The sequence below is a fragment of the Pleuronectes platessa genome, chromosome 20 (assembly GCF_947347685.1).
Source record: "Pleuronectes platessa chromosome 20, fPlePla1.1, whole genome shotgun sequence".
Classification (NCBI taxonomy): Eukaryota; Metazoa; Chordata; class Actinopteri; order Pleuronectiformes; family Pleuronectidae; genus Pleuronectes; species Pleuronectes platessa.
In genome coordinates this window covers 20,919,658-20,937,169 of record NC_070645.1, presented here as the reverse complement: position 1 = coordinate 20,937,169, position 17,512 = coordinate 20,919,658, and the positions used below count along the sequence as shown (strand labels likewise).

The window sequence follows — 17,512 nt, the reverse complement described above, 5'->3', positions numbered from 1 at the left end:
TGATGGTGATGATGATGGTGATGAAGTAGAGGAAGATGAAGTAGATGATGATGAAGGTGATGAAGTAGAGGAAGATGAAGTAGATGATGATGAAGATGATGATGGTGATGAAGGTGATGAAGAAGATGAGGATGAAGGTGATGAAGTAGATGATGATGAAGGTGATGATGGTGATGAAGTAGATAATGGTGATGAAGATGAAGATGAAGATGATTCTGCCTGACACCAGTTTATATCAGATTGTCTCTCGGTCCTAATCCCTCACTCTGATCACCCCCCCTCCCCCCGCACGTTACCATGGCAGCCCTTCACCTGACAGCTGGAGCTTGACAGATGTGAAGCGAACGTTTCTGCAGAAGAACTAAATCTGACCTTTGACCCCAGCTCATGTTAACCATGTGGTCCCTTTCTCCAGCTGAATCGCCATGACGACAGAGGAAGGGGAGCCACAGGAGGCCACGCCCAACGAGATCTTTCCTGAAGCCGCCTCCCACTCCACACCTAAACAGGTACAACACAAGGATCAGAGTCAATGATGAATGAACAGATGGTTCATTAGACAGGTGACATCACTTCCTGTTTCCTCAGGGGGCAGGGGGCGGGGCCACCCAGATCCAGACGGACGACTTGAGCGTTCCCCTGTCGCCAAGCGGGCGAGTTGCTCGTTCTCCAGGAAGAAAGACGCTGAGCTTCAGAACCATGCAGGCGAAGGTCACTCTGCTGGACGGCTCGCTGTTCACCTGCACTGTGGAGGTGAGACAGGTGGAGAGAGGGGGGAGACAGGTAGAGAGAGGGGAGACAGGTGGAGAGAGGGGAGACAGGTGGAGAGAGGTGAGAAAGGGAGAGAGAGGGGAGACAGGTGGAGAGAGGGGAGACAGGTGGAGAGAGGGGTGAGACAGGTAGAGAGAGGGGAGACAGGTGGAGAGAGGGGGGAGACAGGTAGAGAGAGGGGAGACAGGTGGAGAGAGGGGAGACAGGTAGAGAGAGGGGAGACAGGTGGAGAGAGGGGAGACAGGTGGAGAGAGGGGAGACAGGTAGAGAGAGGTGGGACAGGTAGAGAGAGGGGAGACAGGTAGAGAGGGGTGAGACAGGTGGAGAGAGGAGAGACAGGTGGAGAGAGGGGGGAGACAGGTGGAGAGAGGGGAGACAGGTGGAGAGAGGAGAGACAGGTGGAGAGAGGGGGGAGACAGGTAGAGAGAGGGGAGACAGGTGGAGAGAGGTGAGAAAGGGAGAGAGAGGGGAGACAGGTGGAGAGAGGAGAGACAGGTGGAGAGAGGGGTGAGACAGGTAGAGAGAGGTGAGACAGGTGGAGAGAGGGGGGAGACAGGTAGAGAGAGGGGAGACAGGTGGAGAGAGGGGAGACAGGTAGAGAGAGGGGAGACAGGTGGAGAGAGGGGAGACAGGTGGAGAGAGGTGAGAAAGGGAGAGAGAGGGGTGAGACAGGTGGAGAGAGGTGAGACAGGTAGAGAGAGGGGAGACAGGTGGAGAGAGGGGAGACAGGTGGAGAGAGGGGAGACAGGTGGAGAGAGGGGAGACAGGTAGAGAGAGGGGAGACAGGTAGAGAGAGGGGAGACAGGTAGAGAGAGGGGAGACAGGTGGAGAGAGGTGAGACAGGTAGAGAGAGGGGAGACAGGTGGAGAGAGGGGTGAGACAGGTGGAGAGAGGGGTGAGACAGGTGGAGAGAGGTGAGACAGGTAGAGAGAGGGGAGACAGGTGGAGAGAGGTGAGACAGGTGGAGAGAGGGGAGACAGGTGGAGAGAGGTGAGACAGAATGGTGGAAACCATAGAAGCAGTGGCACTAGTTAGAAGTGTTCCTAACCCTTATTAGAGTTTACTTACACTTTGTATTAAAGTCACAGTTAGTAAGTATTGGTTAGTTTTACTACCGGTTAGTTGGCATTGGTGTTAACTAACTAACTCACTTTTTTTTTTTTTTTTTTTACTAACTAACTAATTTACTAACTAACTAATAACTAGCTGACTAACCCTGTTTCTGGTTCAGAAACGATCTCGTGGTTTTCATCTGTTTGAGAAGATTTGTGAACACGTCAACTTGCTGGAGAGAGACTACTTCTGTCTGTCCTTCAGGGACGCAGACAACAACAAGGTCAGTCTGTCTGTCTGTCCACCTGTCTCTGTCTGTCTGTCTGTCTGTCTGTCTGTCTGTCCACCTGTCTCTGTCTGTCTGTCTGTCTGTCTGTCTCTGTCTGTCTGTCCACCTGTCTCTGTCTGTCTGTCTGTCTGTCTGTCTGTCTGTCTCTGTCTGTCTGTCTGTCCACCTGTCTCTGTCTGTCTGTCTGTCTGTCTGTCTGTCTCTGTCTGTCTGTCTGTCTGTCTGTCTCTGTCTGTCTGTCTGTCCACCTGTTTCTGTCTGTCTGTCTGTCTCTCTGTCTCTGTCTATCTGTCTGTCCACCTGTCTCTGTCTGTCTGTCTGTCTGTCTGTCTGTCCACCTGTCTCTGTCTGTCTGTCCACCTGTCTCTGTCTGCTCTCTGTCTTTCTGTCCATGTGTCTCTTGACCTTTGACCTGTCTTGTAGAACTGGTTGGATCCAGCGAAAGAGATGAAGAAGCAGGTCAGAGGTGAGCTGGATTCTGATTGGTCAGTTGTGTACAGTGACTGTCTAAACTAGTTAGCTAGTTCCTGGGTAAATTAGTTAACCAATGAGGGATTTACCTGGTCACCTGTGTAGACTGATGAACTAGTTAACTGGTCACCAGTATGAACTGCTTCCCTGCATCTCGTCTCTCAGGTGTTCCCTGGATCTTCTCCTTTAATGTGAAGTTTTACCCTCCTGACCCCGCCCAGCTGTCTGAGGACATCACCAGGTAGGTTCACTAACCTGTCAATCAAACACTCACCTGTCCCTCATCTCACTTGCTGTGGGCTGGGTTAGGGTCATGACTTCCTGTCTGTCTGCAGGTACTTCCTGTGTCTCCAGCTCAGACAGGACATCGTCTCTGGTCGTCTTCCTTGTTCGTTTGCGACTCACACTGTTCTTGGTTCCTACACCGTCCAATCAGAGCTCGGAGATTACGACCCCGGTACTGACCACCAGTCTATCTGATCTCTGTCTGTCTCTCTGTCTGTCTGTCTGTCTCTCTGTCCTTTTCTGACCTCTTTTTCTCGGACCTGTCTGTCTCTCTAACCTGTCTGTCTGTCTGTAGATGACTGTGGATCCAACTCCAACTACGTCAGTGAACTTTGTTTTGCTCCAAATCAAACTAAAGAAATGGAAGAAAAGATCATTGAGCTGCACAAAACTCTCAGGTCCCACAAAGATTCATTTATAAATATGAACATGAACCAGTTGAAAACAGTGTTTGTTATTTAAAAAATCAAGATATTTGATTTTAACATGAATATTAATATGAAGTATTAAACCCAGTGTTTGTTTTCAGAGGGATGACACCAGCTGAGGCTGAAATGAACTTCCTGGAAAACGTCAAGAAGCTTTCAATGTACGGAGTGGACCTTCATCACGCGAGGGTACAACACACACACACACACACACACACACACACACACACACACACACACCAGACAGCTGCCACATTGTCGATGGACGCTTGTTTGTTTCTGTTGTGACGTTCTGTCTTTGAAGTCCATTGAAGAATCACACACCAACTCAGTGATGAGAAGTTCAGGTGCAGATGTAAACCAGTGATTTGAGTGAAGCCACTCATGTGTAACCAAGGCAGGAAAAGACACTGAACTGTGTTTAGTAATGGGGACAGATGTTGAGGAAATGGAATGAAATAAGTGAATTCACACACAACAATGACATATATGCTATAATTTTTTTATTTCAGAAACTTTGATGTACGTTTACAATAGCAGTTTTGTAGAGCTCCCCCTGAACGTGTCAGGAGGCTTCCAGAGGAGCTCGTGTCCTTTCAGGGAGCAGAGCTCCTCCTCGCCCCCCCGTCGCTCAAACCCTGATGGTGGATCAGTCATGTCTGTAGTTTGGGATCCTGGATCACTGACTGACTGACTTTTAATTAATATATTTATTTAAAAAACGACATGTCAGTGTTAACCTTTAAATTATGTAATCAAAAAATATTTTATTTTTCAAAGTATTATTTGTTGCTGCAGGTTTAAATATATTTGAATAATTTCCGTTATTTAATGTGTCTTTAAATGAACATGCAGAATGAAACAGAGTCTGAGCGGCTGATGCTCTGCTGCTCAACAACCTGATGACCAATACATGACCCATTTCCTGTCTACGATCAATTAGTGTGTGTGTGTGTGTGTGTGTGTGTGTGTGTGTGTGTGTGTGTGTGTGTGTGTGTGTGTGTGTGTGTGTGTGTGTGTGTGTGTGTGTGTGTGTGTGTGTGTGTGTGTGTGTGTGTGTGTGTGAGAGAGAGAGAGACAGTAGTGATTTTTCCATCATGGTTATCATTGATTGAATTTCAGCATGACAGTATCAATTCTGCAGAATAAACTGGTTCAGAATCAGATCAGCAACAGATCTGACCAACCTGGTCACACTGATCACAGCTGATCAAACTGATCACGGATCTGATCAATAACTGTGTCACAATGAAGGATTTAAAACTCACAGCAAGTTTAATAAAACCTGTTTGTGGTTGAGGACTCGTTAGCATTAGCATTAGCACTAGCCTAAATGCTAATCACTGCAAGAGGTTCAAAACACAAAAGAAGAAGAAACTGTTAAAATTGTATTTAGATCAGATGTTCTTGTTCTTTTCTTCTACTTTGTCTCTCTACCTGACTGAATCAGATGGTAGGAGTGTGTGTGTGTGTGTGTGTGTGTGTGTGTGTGTGTGTGTGTGTGTGGGTGCTTGTGCGTGTGTGATCACTTGTTGTTGACAAACATCATCTTTACGTCACCCTCAACTCTCTCAGCTGTTCCTATATATCTCACAATTCATGTGGCTGTGTGTGTCTGTGTGTGTGTGTAGGACTCGGAGGGCGTGGCCATCATGCTGGGTGTGTGCAATAGCGGCCTGCTGGTCTACAGAGACCGCCTGAGGATCAACAGATTCTCCTGGCCAAAGATTTTGAAGATTTCGTACAAAAGAAACAACTTTTACATTAAGATCCGACCTGGAGAGGTGAGAGTCACGTCAACACCACAGAAGAAGAGTCCACGAATGATGTCATCAACATCTGAGAGTCATGTGACTGTGGAAAACAACCTTAGAGGTCACATGACTCTGAAACTAGTTGATTTACTTAATCCTTTGTCTTTGACTCTTTTCGCTGACTCTATGACTCATGACTCGTCTCTGTGTCTCTGTGTCTCTTTGTCTCTGTGTCTCTGTGTCTCTGTGTCTCTTTGTCTCTGTGTCTCTGTGTCTCTTTGTCTCCAGTTTGACCAGTTTGAGTCCACGATTGGTTTTAAGCTTTTCAACCACAGAGCAGCAAAGAGGCTGTGGAAGGTCTGTGTGGAGCATCATTCCTTCTTCAGGTCAGTTGTGTTGCGTTTAAGGTCACGTTGTATCATGTGTTGCGTTTAAGGTCACGTTGGGATCGGACTCTCTCTCCCTCTCTCTCAGGTTGGTGTCTCCAGAGGAACCTCCTAAGAAGTTTCTGTTTCTGGGTTCAAAGTTCCGTTACAGTGGTCGGACTCAGATTCAGAGTCGCAGAGCCAGCGCTCAGATCTCCAGACCTGCACCCAATTTCCCACGATGTGTCAGCAAGAGGAACTTGATGAGCCGCAGCCTGGACGGAGGTACTAACCAAACTGCCCGTGGTTCCAGGAAGAAGTACTTCCCTGAAGAACTCATCTGAGTGAAAGTACTGACGGACCTTGGTATTACTACTGGTCTCTGTGGTAGAAGTACTGGTCCCAGTGATCTTAATTCTGCTCTTGGTAGTTCTAGTCCCGGTGGTAATAGTACCAGGTCCAGATATAGTAGTATTAGCAGTAATGGCTGTAGTAGTAGTAGTAGTAAGTAACCCTAACAGTAGTACTGGAAGTGTTCCAGTATTTGGGGATTATCAGGTAAACTGGTCCAGTTCTTTGTTCCTGTTTTTACTCGACAGTGACCTGAGCTCTTGATAATCCTCAGGCTCGAGGACCACGCCCACACCCTCTCTGATTGGCTCTCCAGCCATCACAGCTTTCCCCAAAGCCAACGGTGGTACACACACAGGTAGAGCTCGTTAACGCTGTTGGCTGAAGTCATACTGCATTACTGCTCTGTGATTGGTCATAGCTCGGAATGCTTGTCTTCATTCAGCTTGTTGAGGAAGCTGCTTGCTGCATTCTGATTGGCTGAAAGACTCTGCTTCACTGAGGAATCAGGTGTTCTTTTCTGTCCAATTAGCTCTCAGCTCTGTTTGTGCTGATGTCATCACGTGGGACACCTGTCCCTAAAACAAACCAGTGGGCGGGGCTAACGTATGGGATGGGGCGGGGCTTGAGTCATCGGTTCATTCGATTGTTTTCCTGCCTCTTAATTATTTCTTTTATGATTTTCTTCCTCTGTATATTTCAGTTGTGAACGACTGTGACAAATATTTAGCTGGTGAACTCTGACCTCTACAGGAGGGGGGTGTGATTGCACAGGGTTACTCTCTGAAGGTTAGCATTGTTAGCATGATGTTAAACCATGCTAGCTTTGTGCTTGTAGTGATGTGTAGCTGCTACTTAGCGTTTCCACTCAATTTCTGATCCATATGTTCGTCTATGATATATATATAAATATAGATATATATCTATATATATATATTGTTAGATGAGTTATTATTATGAATTTTGTTAGCATTGCTTGTGTGGACTAGTGTGATGATCACAGTCTTGCACTTCTGAATGCTGATTGGCTGACTAGCCCACACTTCTGTGCATGTATCCTGAGCTCTCATTGGCTGAGTATGCCATTGCCGTGGCAACGAGCTTCGAGTCCTGCTTCACTGTTAATCAACGTGAGGATTGATTGGCTGAGTTGTCACTGTGTGTGTGTGTGTGTGTGTGTGTGTGTGTGTAGATATGGGTACAGGATTGTATGCAGCATCTAAGTCCATGGCTGTCAGTGACCTCATCACCATGGTAACACCTGAGAAGAGGACAGAGGAGAGGGAGGAGGAGCAAGGTAAACAAACAACCAATCAGAGGAGACGTAATACATCAGATGCTGTGAGATAATAACCTGTCTGTCTCTCGTAGAGGACGAGGTGCTCGTGGTGGAGGAGGTGGTGCAAGAAATGATGGAGGAAGAGGAGGAGACAAGAGCGACAGACATTTCTCCTCCTACTCCTCACAAACAGGACACCAAGGTAGGAAACACCTGTCTCACCTGTCTCACCTGTCTCACCTGTCTCACCTGTGGAGCAGGTTAATGAGTCTCACCTGTCTCACCTGTCTTGTTTATGTTCAGACGGAGTTGACTGACACTATGGACGGAGACCTGACGGCCACTGAGGTAGATGTTCTCACCAAGAGACAGACAGTTTTAAACTGTGGGGATGACACTAACCTGTCTACCTGTCTACCTGTCTACCTGTCTATCTGCCTGTCTGTCTCTCTCATAGTCTGATCAGGATGAAGATTTGAAAACTCAGGTAAATACAACTTTTAACTCTTGATTTTTATATGATCTGCTTGTTGTTTCACTGTTCACCTGTCCCCTCACCTGTTCTCCCCCTGCCCCCCTCTGTCCCCTCACCTGTTCTCCCCCCCTGTCCCCCTCTGTCCCCTCACCTGTTCTCCCCCTGTCCCCTCACCTGTTCTCCCCCTGTCCCCCTCTGTCCCCTCACCTGTTCTCCCCCTGCCCCCTCACCTGTTCTCCCCCTGCCCCCCCCCGTCCCCTCACCTGTTCTCCCCCTGTCCCCTCACCTGTTCTCCCCCTGTCCCCTCACCTGTTCTCCCCCCTGCCCCCCCCTGTCCCCTCACCTGTTCTCCCCCTGTCCCTCACCTGTTCTCCCTCTGTCCCCTCACCTGTTCTCCCCCTGTCCCCCTCTGTCCCCTCACCTGTTCTCTCCCCCTGTCCCCCTCTGTCCCCTCACCTGTTCTCCCCCTGTCCCCCTCTGTCCCCTCACCTGTTCTCCCCCTGTCCCCCCTCTGTCCCCTCACCTGTTCTCTCCCCTGCCCCCCTCTGTCCCCCTCATCTGTTCTCCCCCTGTCCCCTCACCTGTTCTCCCCCTGTCCCCCTCTGTCCCCTCACCTGTTCTCTCCCTGTCCCCCTCTGTCCCCTCATCTGTTCTCCCCCTGTCCCCCTCTGTCCCCTCATCTGTTCTCCCCCTGTCCCCTCACCTGTTCTCCCCCTGTCCCCCCTCTGTCCCCTCACCTGTTCTCCCCTGTCCCCCTCACCTGTTCTCCCCCCTGCCCCCTCTGTCCCCTCATCTGTTCTCCCCCTGTCCCCCTCTGTCCCCTCATCTGTTCTCCCCCTGTCCCTCACCTGTTCTCCCCCTGTCCCCCTCTGTCCCCTCACCTGTTCTCCCCCTGTCCCCCCCTGTCCCCCTCTGTCCCCTCACCTGTTCTCCCCCTGCCCCCTCACCTGTTTCTCCCCTGTCCCCCCCTGTCCCTCATGTCCCCTCCACCTGTTCTCCCCCTGCCCCTCACCTGTTCTCCCCTTTCCCCCTGTCCCCCTCTGTCCCCTCACCTGTTCTCCCCTGTCCCCCTCACCTGTTCTCCCCCTGTCCCCCTCTGTCCCCTCACCTGTTCTCCCCTGTCCCCCCCTGTCCCCTCACCTGTTCTCCCCCTGTCCCCCCCTGTCCACCCACCCTCCCCGTCTGTTCTCCCCATGTCCCCTTGCCTGTCCCCCCCTCCGTTCTCCCTCCTGTCTTCTCACCCGTGCTCCTACCTATGTGTCCTCAGGAGACATTGAGTCCTGAAGATGTCAAGAAACCTCCCGAGCACCATCAGTGCGCTCAGGCGCTCCTTCTTAGAGGGCGGGGAGCGGGGGGGGGTGACTGAGTGGGAGAGACGTCTCGCGGCGTCGCCGCTCCGAAGAATCCACGACGCTCCGATGATCGAACCTCTGGAGCCGGACGAGGTGAGACAAGGACACAGAGCAAATAAAACACAAACAAACTGTCTGTCTGAAACTGTCTGTCTGTCTCTTAGCCCCTCCCACTGGACAGCAGCTCCTCAGAGGTAGGTCGACTTAGCTGTCAATCACTAACTTTATCTTTTTACACATAAAATGAACTTTTTCTTCACAAGTTTTTTTCATACTCTGATTGGCTCCTGACTAGTTATGATGTCATGAATCCTGCAGGTTGGTCCAGGTGTTCAGTGACAGTGATGTCATACAGGTTCGGTCACATGGTGGCTGCGTTCCAAAAGTCAAACTTTCTCAGGAACCTTCTTCACTGAGTGAGCAGCCGCCATAATAATAAGTCTCTGAATGAAATGGAGTCTCCTTATCTCCTTATCTCCTTATCTCCTTATCTCCTAATCTCCTTATCTCCTTATCTCCTTATCTCCTTATCTCCTTATCTCCTTATCTCCATCTTTCCTCAGGAGGAAGCTCCACTGTGTAAGACTTAGGTGAAAGGATCTATTGACAGAAATTTTATATAAAATAATCATAGTGATGTTTCAGCTAAATTCTACAAACTGTTGTTTTATTAACTTGAGAATGGGCCTTTGTATTTACATCGGGGGGGGGGGGGGGGGGGTGGGGGGGCGCCATGTTTCTTGTCGTAGCCCCGACTGGACAAACTAAACCCATAGGTTACCACAGGTTCTCTTTCATGTTTGGAAGAGGGGGGGATGAGGTGAGGGGGGTTCAGCTGCAACATGACACTTCACCACTAGATGTCACTAAATTCTACACACAGCAACTTAAAAAACAGAAAACTTTATTAAAACTGTCAGAGTACCGTCATTGTGTGCGTATCTTCCGTTATCAATAAAGTTGTTTTTTAAAAACTGATTGTAAGTGGAGGCAGATTTTCTTCGCACAGTGGTCTCCTTTCCTAACTCCTTTCCTAACTCCTTTCCTAACTCCTTATGGCTTCTCCTTGACATCTTTCTTGACCCTGTGATGTATTCCATCGAGGTCAAGGAATAGTGGTTAGGAAAGGAGATGATCAGACTTGACGAACGCAGCCCACGTTTCCATTCAACAAATTACCCAGCAGTCTGTTCTGCAAAAGGATGTGATGTCACTGACCCTGAACAGTTTACTGTCATTGGTTAATTAGTTTGTGTATGTTTGACGTTGCTCACCTGTGCGCTCCAGGAGGGCGGGGTCATAACAAACCAACAATCCCCTCAGCCAATCAGAGAGAAGAGTTACACTGTGGGGCGGAGCTACGACACCACCTCGGGCAGGACTGTCACCATGACATCAAAGGATAATAGCTCTGATGTTGCCATGACACCGAGCATTGAGACGGACAGGCACCTCCCACTTTCCACTGCTGATGATGTCATCGCGGGGGGGGGCGCTGACGACCATCTGTGAGGTGAAGACGCCGGCCTCACCGGCCGAGCCCCTGTCCACCGTCATGAGTGAGACTGGAGGAAGTGGGGTCAGAGCGCTGAGCTGGGAGATGCCCCCCCTCCTCCATCCCAGATCACCTGTGGGCGAGCCGAACCTAAGTCCCGCCTCCAGCAGGAAGTCTCCCTCCACGGCCAGAGTGGTACGCTGATTGGCTGGTTGGTGATTGTCATGGAAACAAGCATGAGGATCCGTGTCCTGGCAGCGACACGTTAACGCTGTCTGTTCAAACTTAACACCTCAGCTCCGTGACACTGCAGGAGCCCGACGACCGGTCACGTGACTAACATGGATCGTGTGTTAGAACCAGAATCTGTAATAAGAGACAACAATATCACTAAGTCCAGCAGGGGGCAGTGTGGAGCTGTACTGAGTCCAGCAGGGGGCAGTGTGGAGCTGTACTGAGTCCAGCAGGGGGCAGTGTGGAGCTGTACTGGGTCCAGCAGGGGGCAGTGTGGAGCTGTACTGGGTCCAGCAGGGGGCAGTATGGAGCTGTACTGAGTCCAGCAGGGGGCAGTGTGGAGCTGTACTGGGTCCAGCAGGGGGCAGTGTGGAGCTGCAGTGAGTCCAGCAGGGGGCAGTGTGGAGCTGTATTGAGTCCAGCAGGGGGCAGTGTGGAGCTGTACTGGGTCCAGCAGGGGGCAGTGTGGAGCTGCAGTGAGTCCAGCAGGGGGCAGTGTGGAGCTGCAATGAGTCCAGCAGGGGGCAGTGTGGAGCTGCAATGAGTCCAGCAGGGGGCAGTGTGGAGCTGCAATGAGTCCAGCAGGGGGCAGTGTGGAGCTGCAATGAGTCCAGCAGGGGGCAGTGTGGAGCTGTATTGAGTCCAGCAGGGGGCAGTGTGGAGCTGTACTGAGTCCAGCAGGGGGCAGTGTGGAGCTGTACTGAGTCCAGCAGGGGGCAGTGTGGAGCTGTAGCAGGGGGCAGTCAGCAGGGGGCAGTGTGGAGCTGCAGTGTTCAGTTTAAACTCTCTGCCTCACTTCCTTCAGACACCATTTTTTTCTTCTTGATCACAATGGTGGACACTTAACAGCTGATTTGTGATCTATATTTTTTACCCAGGATCTATTTCTGTTCTTCGCACTCTTTACTTCCTGTCAGTGGACCCTTCATTTGATTGGTTACTTGATTTTTTCTCCTCATTTGAACCAAGATTTTCTGGCAACCTCTGTTTAAGTTGATTTATTATATAATAATATAAAATATGATATTATCAACTAACTAATAATAAATCTACGCCTGCCTCTCATAACCACACCCCCTGCATGGCTACAGTCCCAGTTTTTATTTTAGTCACTAATGACTGAAATATCAAACCAAAGATGCTTCTTAACCTGAGTTTGTTTCTGTGTGTGTGTGTGTGTGTGTGTGTGTGTTTTTGTGTGTGTGCGCAGCCTATAGCTACATTTGATGAAATGTCTCCTGAACTAAACACTCTCCTGAAGTCGGCCAGAGATCAACAAACCTTTAGAGAACACAACCTGCTGAAGGTAGCTGTCTGTCCCTCTGTCTCTCTCGGTCTCCCTGTCTCTCTGTACCTCTCTCTCCCTGTCTCTCTGTCCCTCTGTCCCTGTGACTCTCTCTCTCTCTCTCTCTCTCCCTGTCTCTCTGTACCTCTCTCTCCCTGTCTCTCTGTCCCTCTGTCCCTCTGTCTCTCTCTCTCTCTCTCTCTCTCTCTCTCTCCCTGTCTCTCTGTACCTCTCTCTCCCTGTCTCCTTGTCTCTCTGTCTCCCTGTCTCCTTGTCTCTCTGTCCCTCTGTCTCTCTCGGTCTCCCTGTGACTCTCTCTCTCTCTCCCTGTCTCCTTGTCCCTCTGTCTCCCTGTCTCCCTGTCTCTCTGTCCCTCTGTCTCCCTGTCTCTCCCTGTCTCCCTGTCTCTCTGTCCCTCTGTCCCTCTGTCTCTCTCGGTCTCCCTGTGACTCTCTCTCTCTCTCTCTCTCTCTCTCTCTCTCTCTCTCCCTGTCTCTCTGTACCTCTCTCTCCCTGTCTCCTTGTCCCTCTGTCTCCCTGTCTCCTTGTCCCTCTGTCTCTCTGTCTCCCTGTCTCCTTGTCTCTCTGTCCCTCTGTCTCTCTCGGTCTCCCTGTGACTCTCTCTCTCTCTCCCTGTCTCCTTGTCCCTCTGTCTCCCTGTCTCTCCCTGTCTCCCTGTCTCCTTGTCCCTCTGTCTCTCTGTCTCTCCCTGTCTCCCTGTCTCCTTGTCCCTCTGTCTCTCTGTCTCTCTGTCTCTCTCTCTCCCTGTCTCCTTGTCCCTCTGTCTCCCTGTCTCTCCCTGTCTCCCTGTCTCCTTGTCCCTCTGTCTCTCTGTCTCTCCCTGTCTCCCTGTCTCCTTGTCCCTCTGTCTCTCTGTCTCCCTGTCTCTCCCTGTCTCCCTGTCTCTCTGTCCCTCTGTCTCCCTGTCTCTCTGTCTCTCTGTCTCCCTGTCTCCCTGTCTCTCTGTCTCTCTGTCTCCCTGTCTCCTTGTCCCTCTGTCTCTCTGTCTCCCTGTCTCCCTGTCTCTCTGTCCCTCTGTCTCCCTGTCTCTCTGTCTCTCTGTCTCCCTGTCTCCTTGTCCCTCTGTCTCTCTGTCTCTCTGTCTCTCTCTCTCCCTGTCTCCTTGTCCCTCTGTCTCCCTGTCTCTCCCTGTCTCCCTGTCTCCTTGTCCCTCTGTCTCTCTGTCTCTCCCTGTCTCCCTGTCTCCTTGTCCCTCTGTCTCTCTGTCTCCCTGTCTCTCCCTGTCTCCCTGTCTCTCTGTCCCTCTGTCTCCCTGTCTGTGGGATCAGGGTTAACGATCTGAATGTCGTTGTGTTACAGACGTCGGAGAAAGTGGAGACACTCCTCTTGATGACACAATCACCTGACCAGGACCAGCCATTGGTGGACCAGGTAGCAATAGGAAGTGTTGTAGGCCCGCCCCCTAGTAACCCTCCGCCCCCTCCCCAGGAGGCTGATGTCACGCATACTAATGATGTCATAGAGGGATCGGCCAGTGATGATCACAATGCTAACCGGGCTAAAAGTCCCGTAGATAAGCCTGATGAGTGTTTCAGCGATGATGAGCCTAGTAGCGAAATTAGCGATGAAGATGCTAGTGAGGCTAGCGAAGATGCTATCAGTGTGTTAGCGCAGGCAGCAGTAGAGGAGGCTATGACGGCTGCTGTCATACAGGCTCAGAGCCTAGATGCTAGCAATGCTAATCAGGATAGCATGAATGCTAACTTAATGGCTAGCTACGGTGAAGTGAACAGCCGCCTTGCCGGGGGATTGTCTCAACGCTACCGTAGCAACGAGGACTCAGACCACTCTGAAGACGGCCGAGCCGATTGGAGGTTCAGTGAAAACGCCCCTCCACGCTCTTTGCTCCGCCCAACTCCACGGTCCAATCAGATGCAGCCGTCCCACCATAGTGACGATGAGGACGAAGAACCTAAACCTCTGCAGGAGGTAACACCTGAGACCAGTGGCCACGCCCCCCCAGATAACTCCCCCACTAGAAGCTGTGACCCCACCCCTCTGACCCCTTCCACAGTAAAACCAATGACCCCGCCTCTCTGACCTCTCAACCATTAGACCAGTGACCCCGCCCCCCCTCAGACTCCTCTCCCAGTAGAAGCTGTGACCTCGCCCGTCGGGTTCATCCCCCAATTTTCCTTTTTTATAAATATGTAAATATAAAGTATGCATATACTGTATAATGTGTTATACGTTTGACATGTCTGAACATTTCAGGAGATCCCAGTAATGAGGAAGACTTTCACGTATGAAGCTCCAGGGGTGAGTCTTATCTAAGTTTATCTTTAATTATTATAACAGTAATTATTATTATTATTGTAATTATCATAATTATTGTTTCTTATCTATGAAATAAATCATGGAATAAGTGATTTTATTCATTTTGTTGATACATTTTACAAACTGACTTGAACACAAACTAACACAAACTAAAAACAATCAAATCTAAATAGTTTGTGGAAACAAATCTTTGATTATTATTGATTGAGCTTAATGTTCTGTCTCAGAGCCGAGTGGAGTCTGGTGTCCCCTCAGGACGACTTCTGAGCTCCCAGACGTTCACCGCCGAGACGTCCAGCACCAGCACCACCACACACATCACCAAGGTAACCCAGCACCACCACACACATCACCAAGGTAACCCAGCACCACCACACACATCACCAAGGTAACACACACATCACAGAAAGATGAGAAAAATGAGAAGAACCATTTTCTCTTTTTTGCTCTTCAGACAGTAAAAGGAGGAATTGCAGAAACCAGAATCGAGAAGAGAATCGTGATCTCCGGAGACACCGAGATCGACCACGACGAGGTAACGTCTGAACTCCACTGATCTTCTGTCAGCACCACTTTGATCCATCAATGATTTTAAATCAGTTGCTTTCTGTTGGATCAGGAATCAGGTGTGTGATTATGTTTTAATATTTCTGCAGCTTCATTTAATATGTGGTGTTACTGTGGTGTTTAGAGTCAAAACCTGACATCATCTTGTTTCATCATTAGAAATCTGTGGTTCTTATGTTTTAAAATTATTTAATGATTTAAAAGAACAATAAAAGAAAACATCTTTAATTGCCAGTTCAGTCACAACAAATCCAAGATCTGGATTAACAAACTCAAACCTTGAAGCATTAAATAGCTGGATCTTAATCCGGACCTGAACCTGGACCAGGTCTCACCCTCATGTCTTTCCTGAAGGCCCTGGCTGCGGCGCTAAGTGAAGCCCGGCGGCAGCATCCTGAGCTGTCCGTCACACGAGTCGTCGTCCACAAAGAAACTGAAGTGTCTCCTGATCATGTGATTGATTAATGACATCACAGGTAACAGGACGGCCTGTCCTCACAGGTGGATGCTGATTGGCTGATTGGTGCATGGCGCATTCTGGCTTCTGTTTGTGTTCCAATAGAATTTCATCAGGAGCTCACATCTCATTGGCTCCAGGAAAAAAACGTACACACACACAAACATAGCAAATAGAGCGACTACTATTATAAAGTCTCTAGTTCAGGAAATACATTTCTCGTTAATCTTCTCTGTTTGTTGTTCAGAGTAAGTAGAAAATATAGGAAAATGAAAAACAAGACAAAGATACAAGACTGTGTCTGTTAATAGCTGAAGAGTGAAGAAACTACACATCCCATAATCCATTGCGAGTGCTCCCTATTGATTTAACTTTGTCCTCGTTTCCTCGTCTCTAAATATCCGGAGCGTGTTAGACAGAGAAGCCATGAGTCACTCTGAGGTCCAATCACTGCCGGCTGCAGTAACATCTCCATGCTAAGAATGAGCTCCACCAATCCAAGACGTAGCTATTACTCTGAGGATTGTTTATATCTTATGGAATTATGCTTCTACTGGAGAAGGTAACAATCTGGTAGTTTGCGGTCAGTAAACCGCGGATGGTTCAAATATTATGGCTGGTTAATCAAAATCTCTGTTCAGGAGATGAATGAATTAACCGAACTGTTGAGCTCTCTCCCTGATTGGATCAAATGTTTGGGAGGAGCCACAGGGGACAGGAAGACCTGCAAGAACAACGAGCTGATTGGACTAAAAACTGAAGAAATATACAGGAAGCAATAAATCAATCAATCAATAATACCAATAACCAACCAATATGGCAAACCAATCAATCAATCTAGTTGATCATCATTATCAGCAGTAACACTGTTGATAGATGATGCCCCCTGCAACCTCCGTCAGTACTTTCATCCTATGCTAACATGCTATGCTAACATGCTATGCTGACATGCCTCCATCATTGCTATGCTAACAAACTGTGCATTCACCACTATTGTTTCAATTGTAAAGTCTATGCTTTCTCCAAGGGTGACACTGTTGACCATAACCTGCAACTCTATGCTAACATTCAGGACCAGGCTTTGACACTAGCTGTGCTAAGCTAACATGCTAATGAGCATTGACATGCAATTCTCCGGTATGCTCATGGAGTTAAGCCGATGGGGAAATATTGCTCCCTCTGGTGGCCACATTCAGTTTTACTCGATACAAGTTCACTGATTGGATCAACGTCACTGCAGACATTATTATTAAAAGTAAAAATCTCCCTTTATTATTTCAGATCCTGTGAGCATGTGTCGACTCGACGACCAACAGAGATGTTTTCATGTTCAACGGCTGCATCTGTTTCTCTTTCAGGACTGATTCCTGAGGCCTCTGCTGCATTGTGGGAGATGTAATCCAGACAACCAAAAAACTGTTTGCAGCAGCAACACGCACGCACGCACACACACACACACACACACAACCACACAACCACACAACCACACAGCCTGACTGGTGGCTGAGTTAGCTTCGGTTAGCATAAGCATTAGCTAGTATGATTAGATTTAGTTGATATTTTCACAGTTGAAATAATACAGAGCCTGTGAGACACAAGGGGGCGCTGCTGTGGGGCCATCAGCATATTCCCATGGCAATCAGACAACCTGCCCCATTTGACTTCTTATTAGCCCCGCCCACACACCTCTGATAGGTTAAAGCAGACACCTGATGGGAATGTTGATGAATGTTTGCTCTGATTGGATGATGGAAGATCAGCTGGCTGTTACATGTCTCACTTGCAAGGAACTGGATCTTTTATTCTGACAGTCTGATGCCAGCTGTTTCCTGTCTGAAATGTAACAAAGCATGAAAGCTAGCTTTATACCCGCTCACAGTTTTACGGCTAAATTCAGGACTGTACTTACCCAAAATGCAACAGTAATATGCCATTCTGACATCCCTGTTATGAATTATTTCTGTCATGTTATGTTTATTTATTGAATTATTTATTGGTATTACACACTCACCACTCCCCCCGGTTTCAGGTTACAAATACCCCCCCCCCCCCTCCCCGTCAAACATCATGTTTTACTTTATGATCAAATCTGTCTTCACCTACGAAATTAAATAAAATTTAAATTAAAGGCGTTGTCTTTTTTTTTGAACATATAGGGTTAGGGTTAGAGTTATTCGAACATAAAATCGAATTAATCTATAAAACCTATCGTTCCCACATTAAACAGGCTAACACTGACTCGACCTTTTATTTTCAAGAAAATATCAACAGAAATCCATCGTTATATTTAAACTTGGAATAGA

General features: G+C 48.6%; 1 protein-coding gene across 1 annotated transcript; it reads left to right on the top strand.

Moving 5' to 3' along the window:
* Nucleotides 1–425: 425 nt before the first annotated feature.
* On the top strand, nucleotides 426–15,217 carry epb41l3a (erythrocyte membrane protein band 4.1-like 3a). Its single transcript, XM_053412487.1, is given in 24 exon segments — nucleotides 426–509; nucleotides 589–753; nucleotides 2,003–2,107; nucleotides 2,537–2,579; nucleotides 2,750–2,825; nucleotides 2,920–3,041; nucleotides 3,165–3,267; nucleotides 3,399–3,486; nucleotides 4,929–5,081; nucleotides 5,340–5,437; nucleotides 5,526–5,701; nucleotides 6,042–6,125; nucleotides 6,960–7,064; nucleotides 7,139–7,248; nucleotides 7,350–7,394; nucleotides 7,504–7,533; nucleotides 8,789–8,818; nucleotides 8,820–8,966; nucleotides 11,813–11,908; nucleotides 13,208–13,279; nucleotides 14,123–14,167; nucleotides 14,413–14,511; nucleotides 14,640–14,720; nucleotides 15,107–15,217. Coding segments are annotated over 24 exon segments (2,268 nt in total).
* The last annotated feature ends 2,295 nt before the right edge of the window (nucleotides 15,218–17,512 follow it).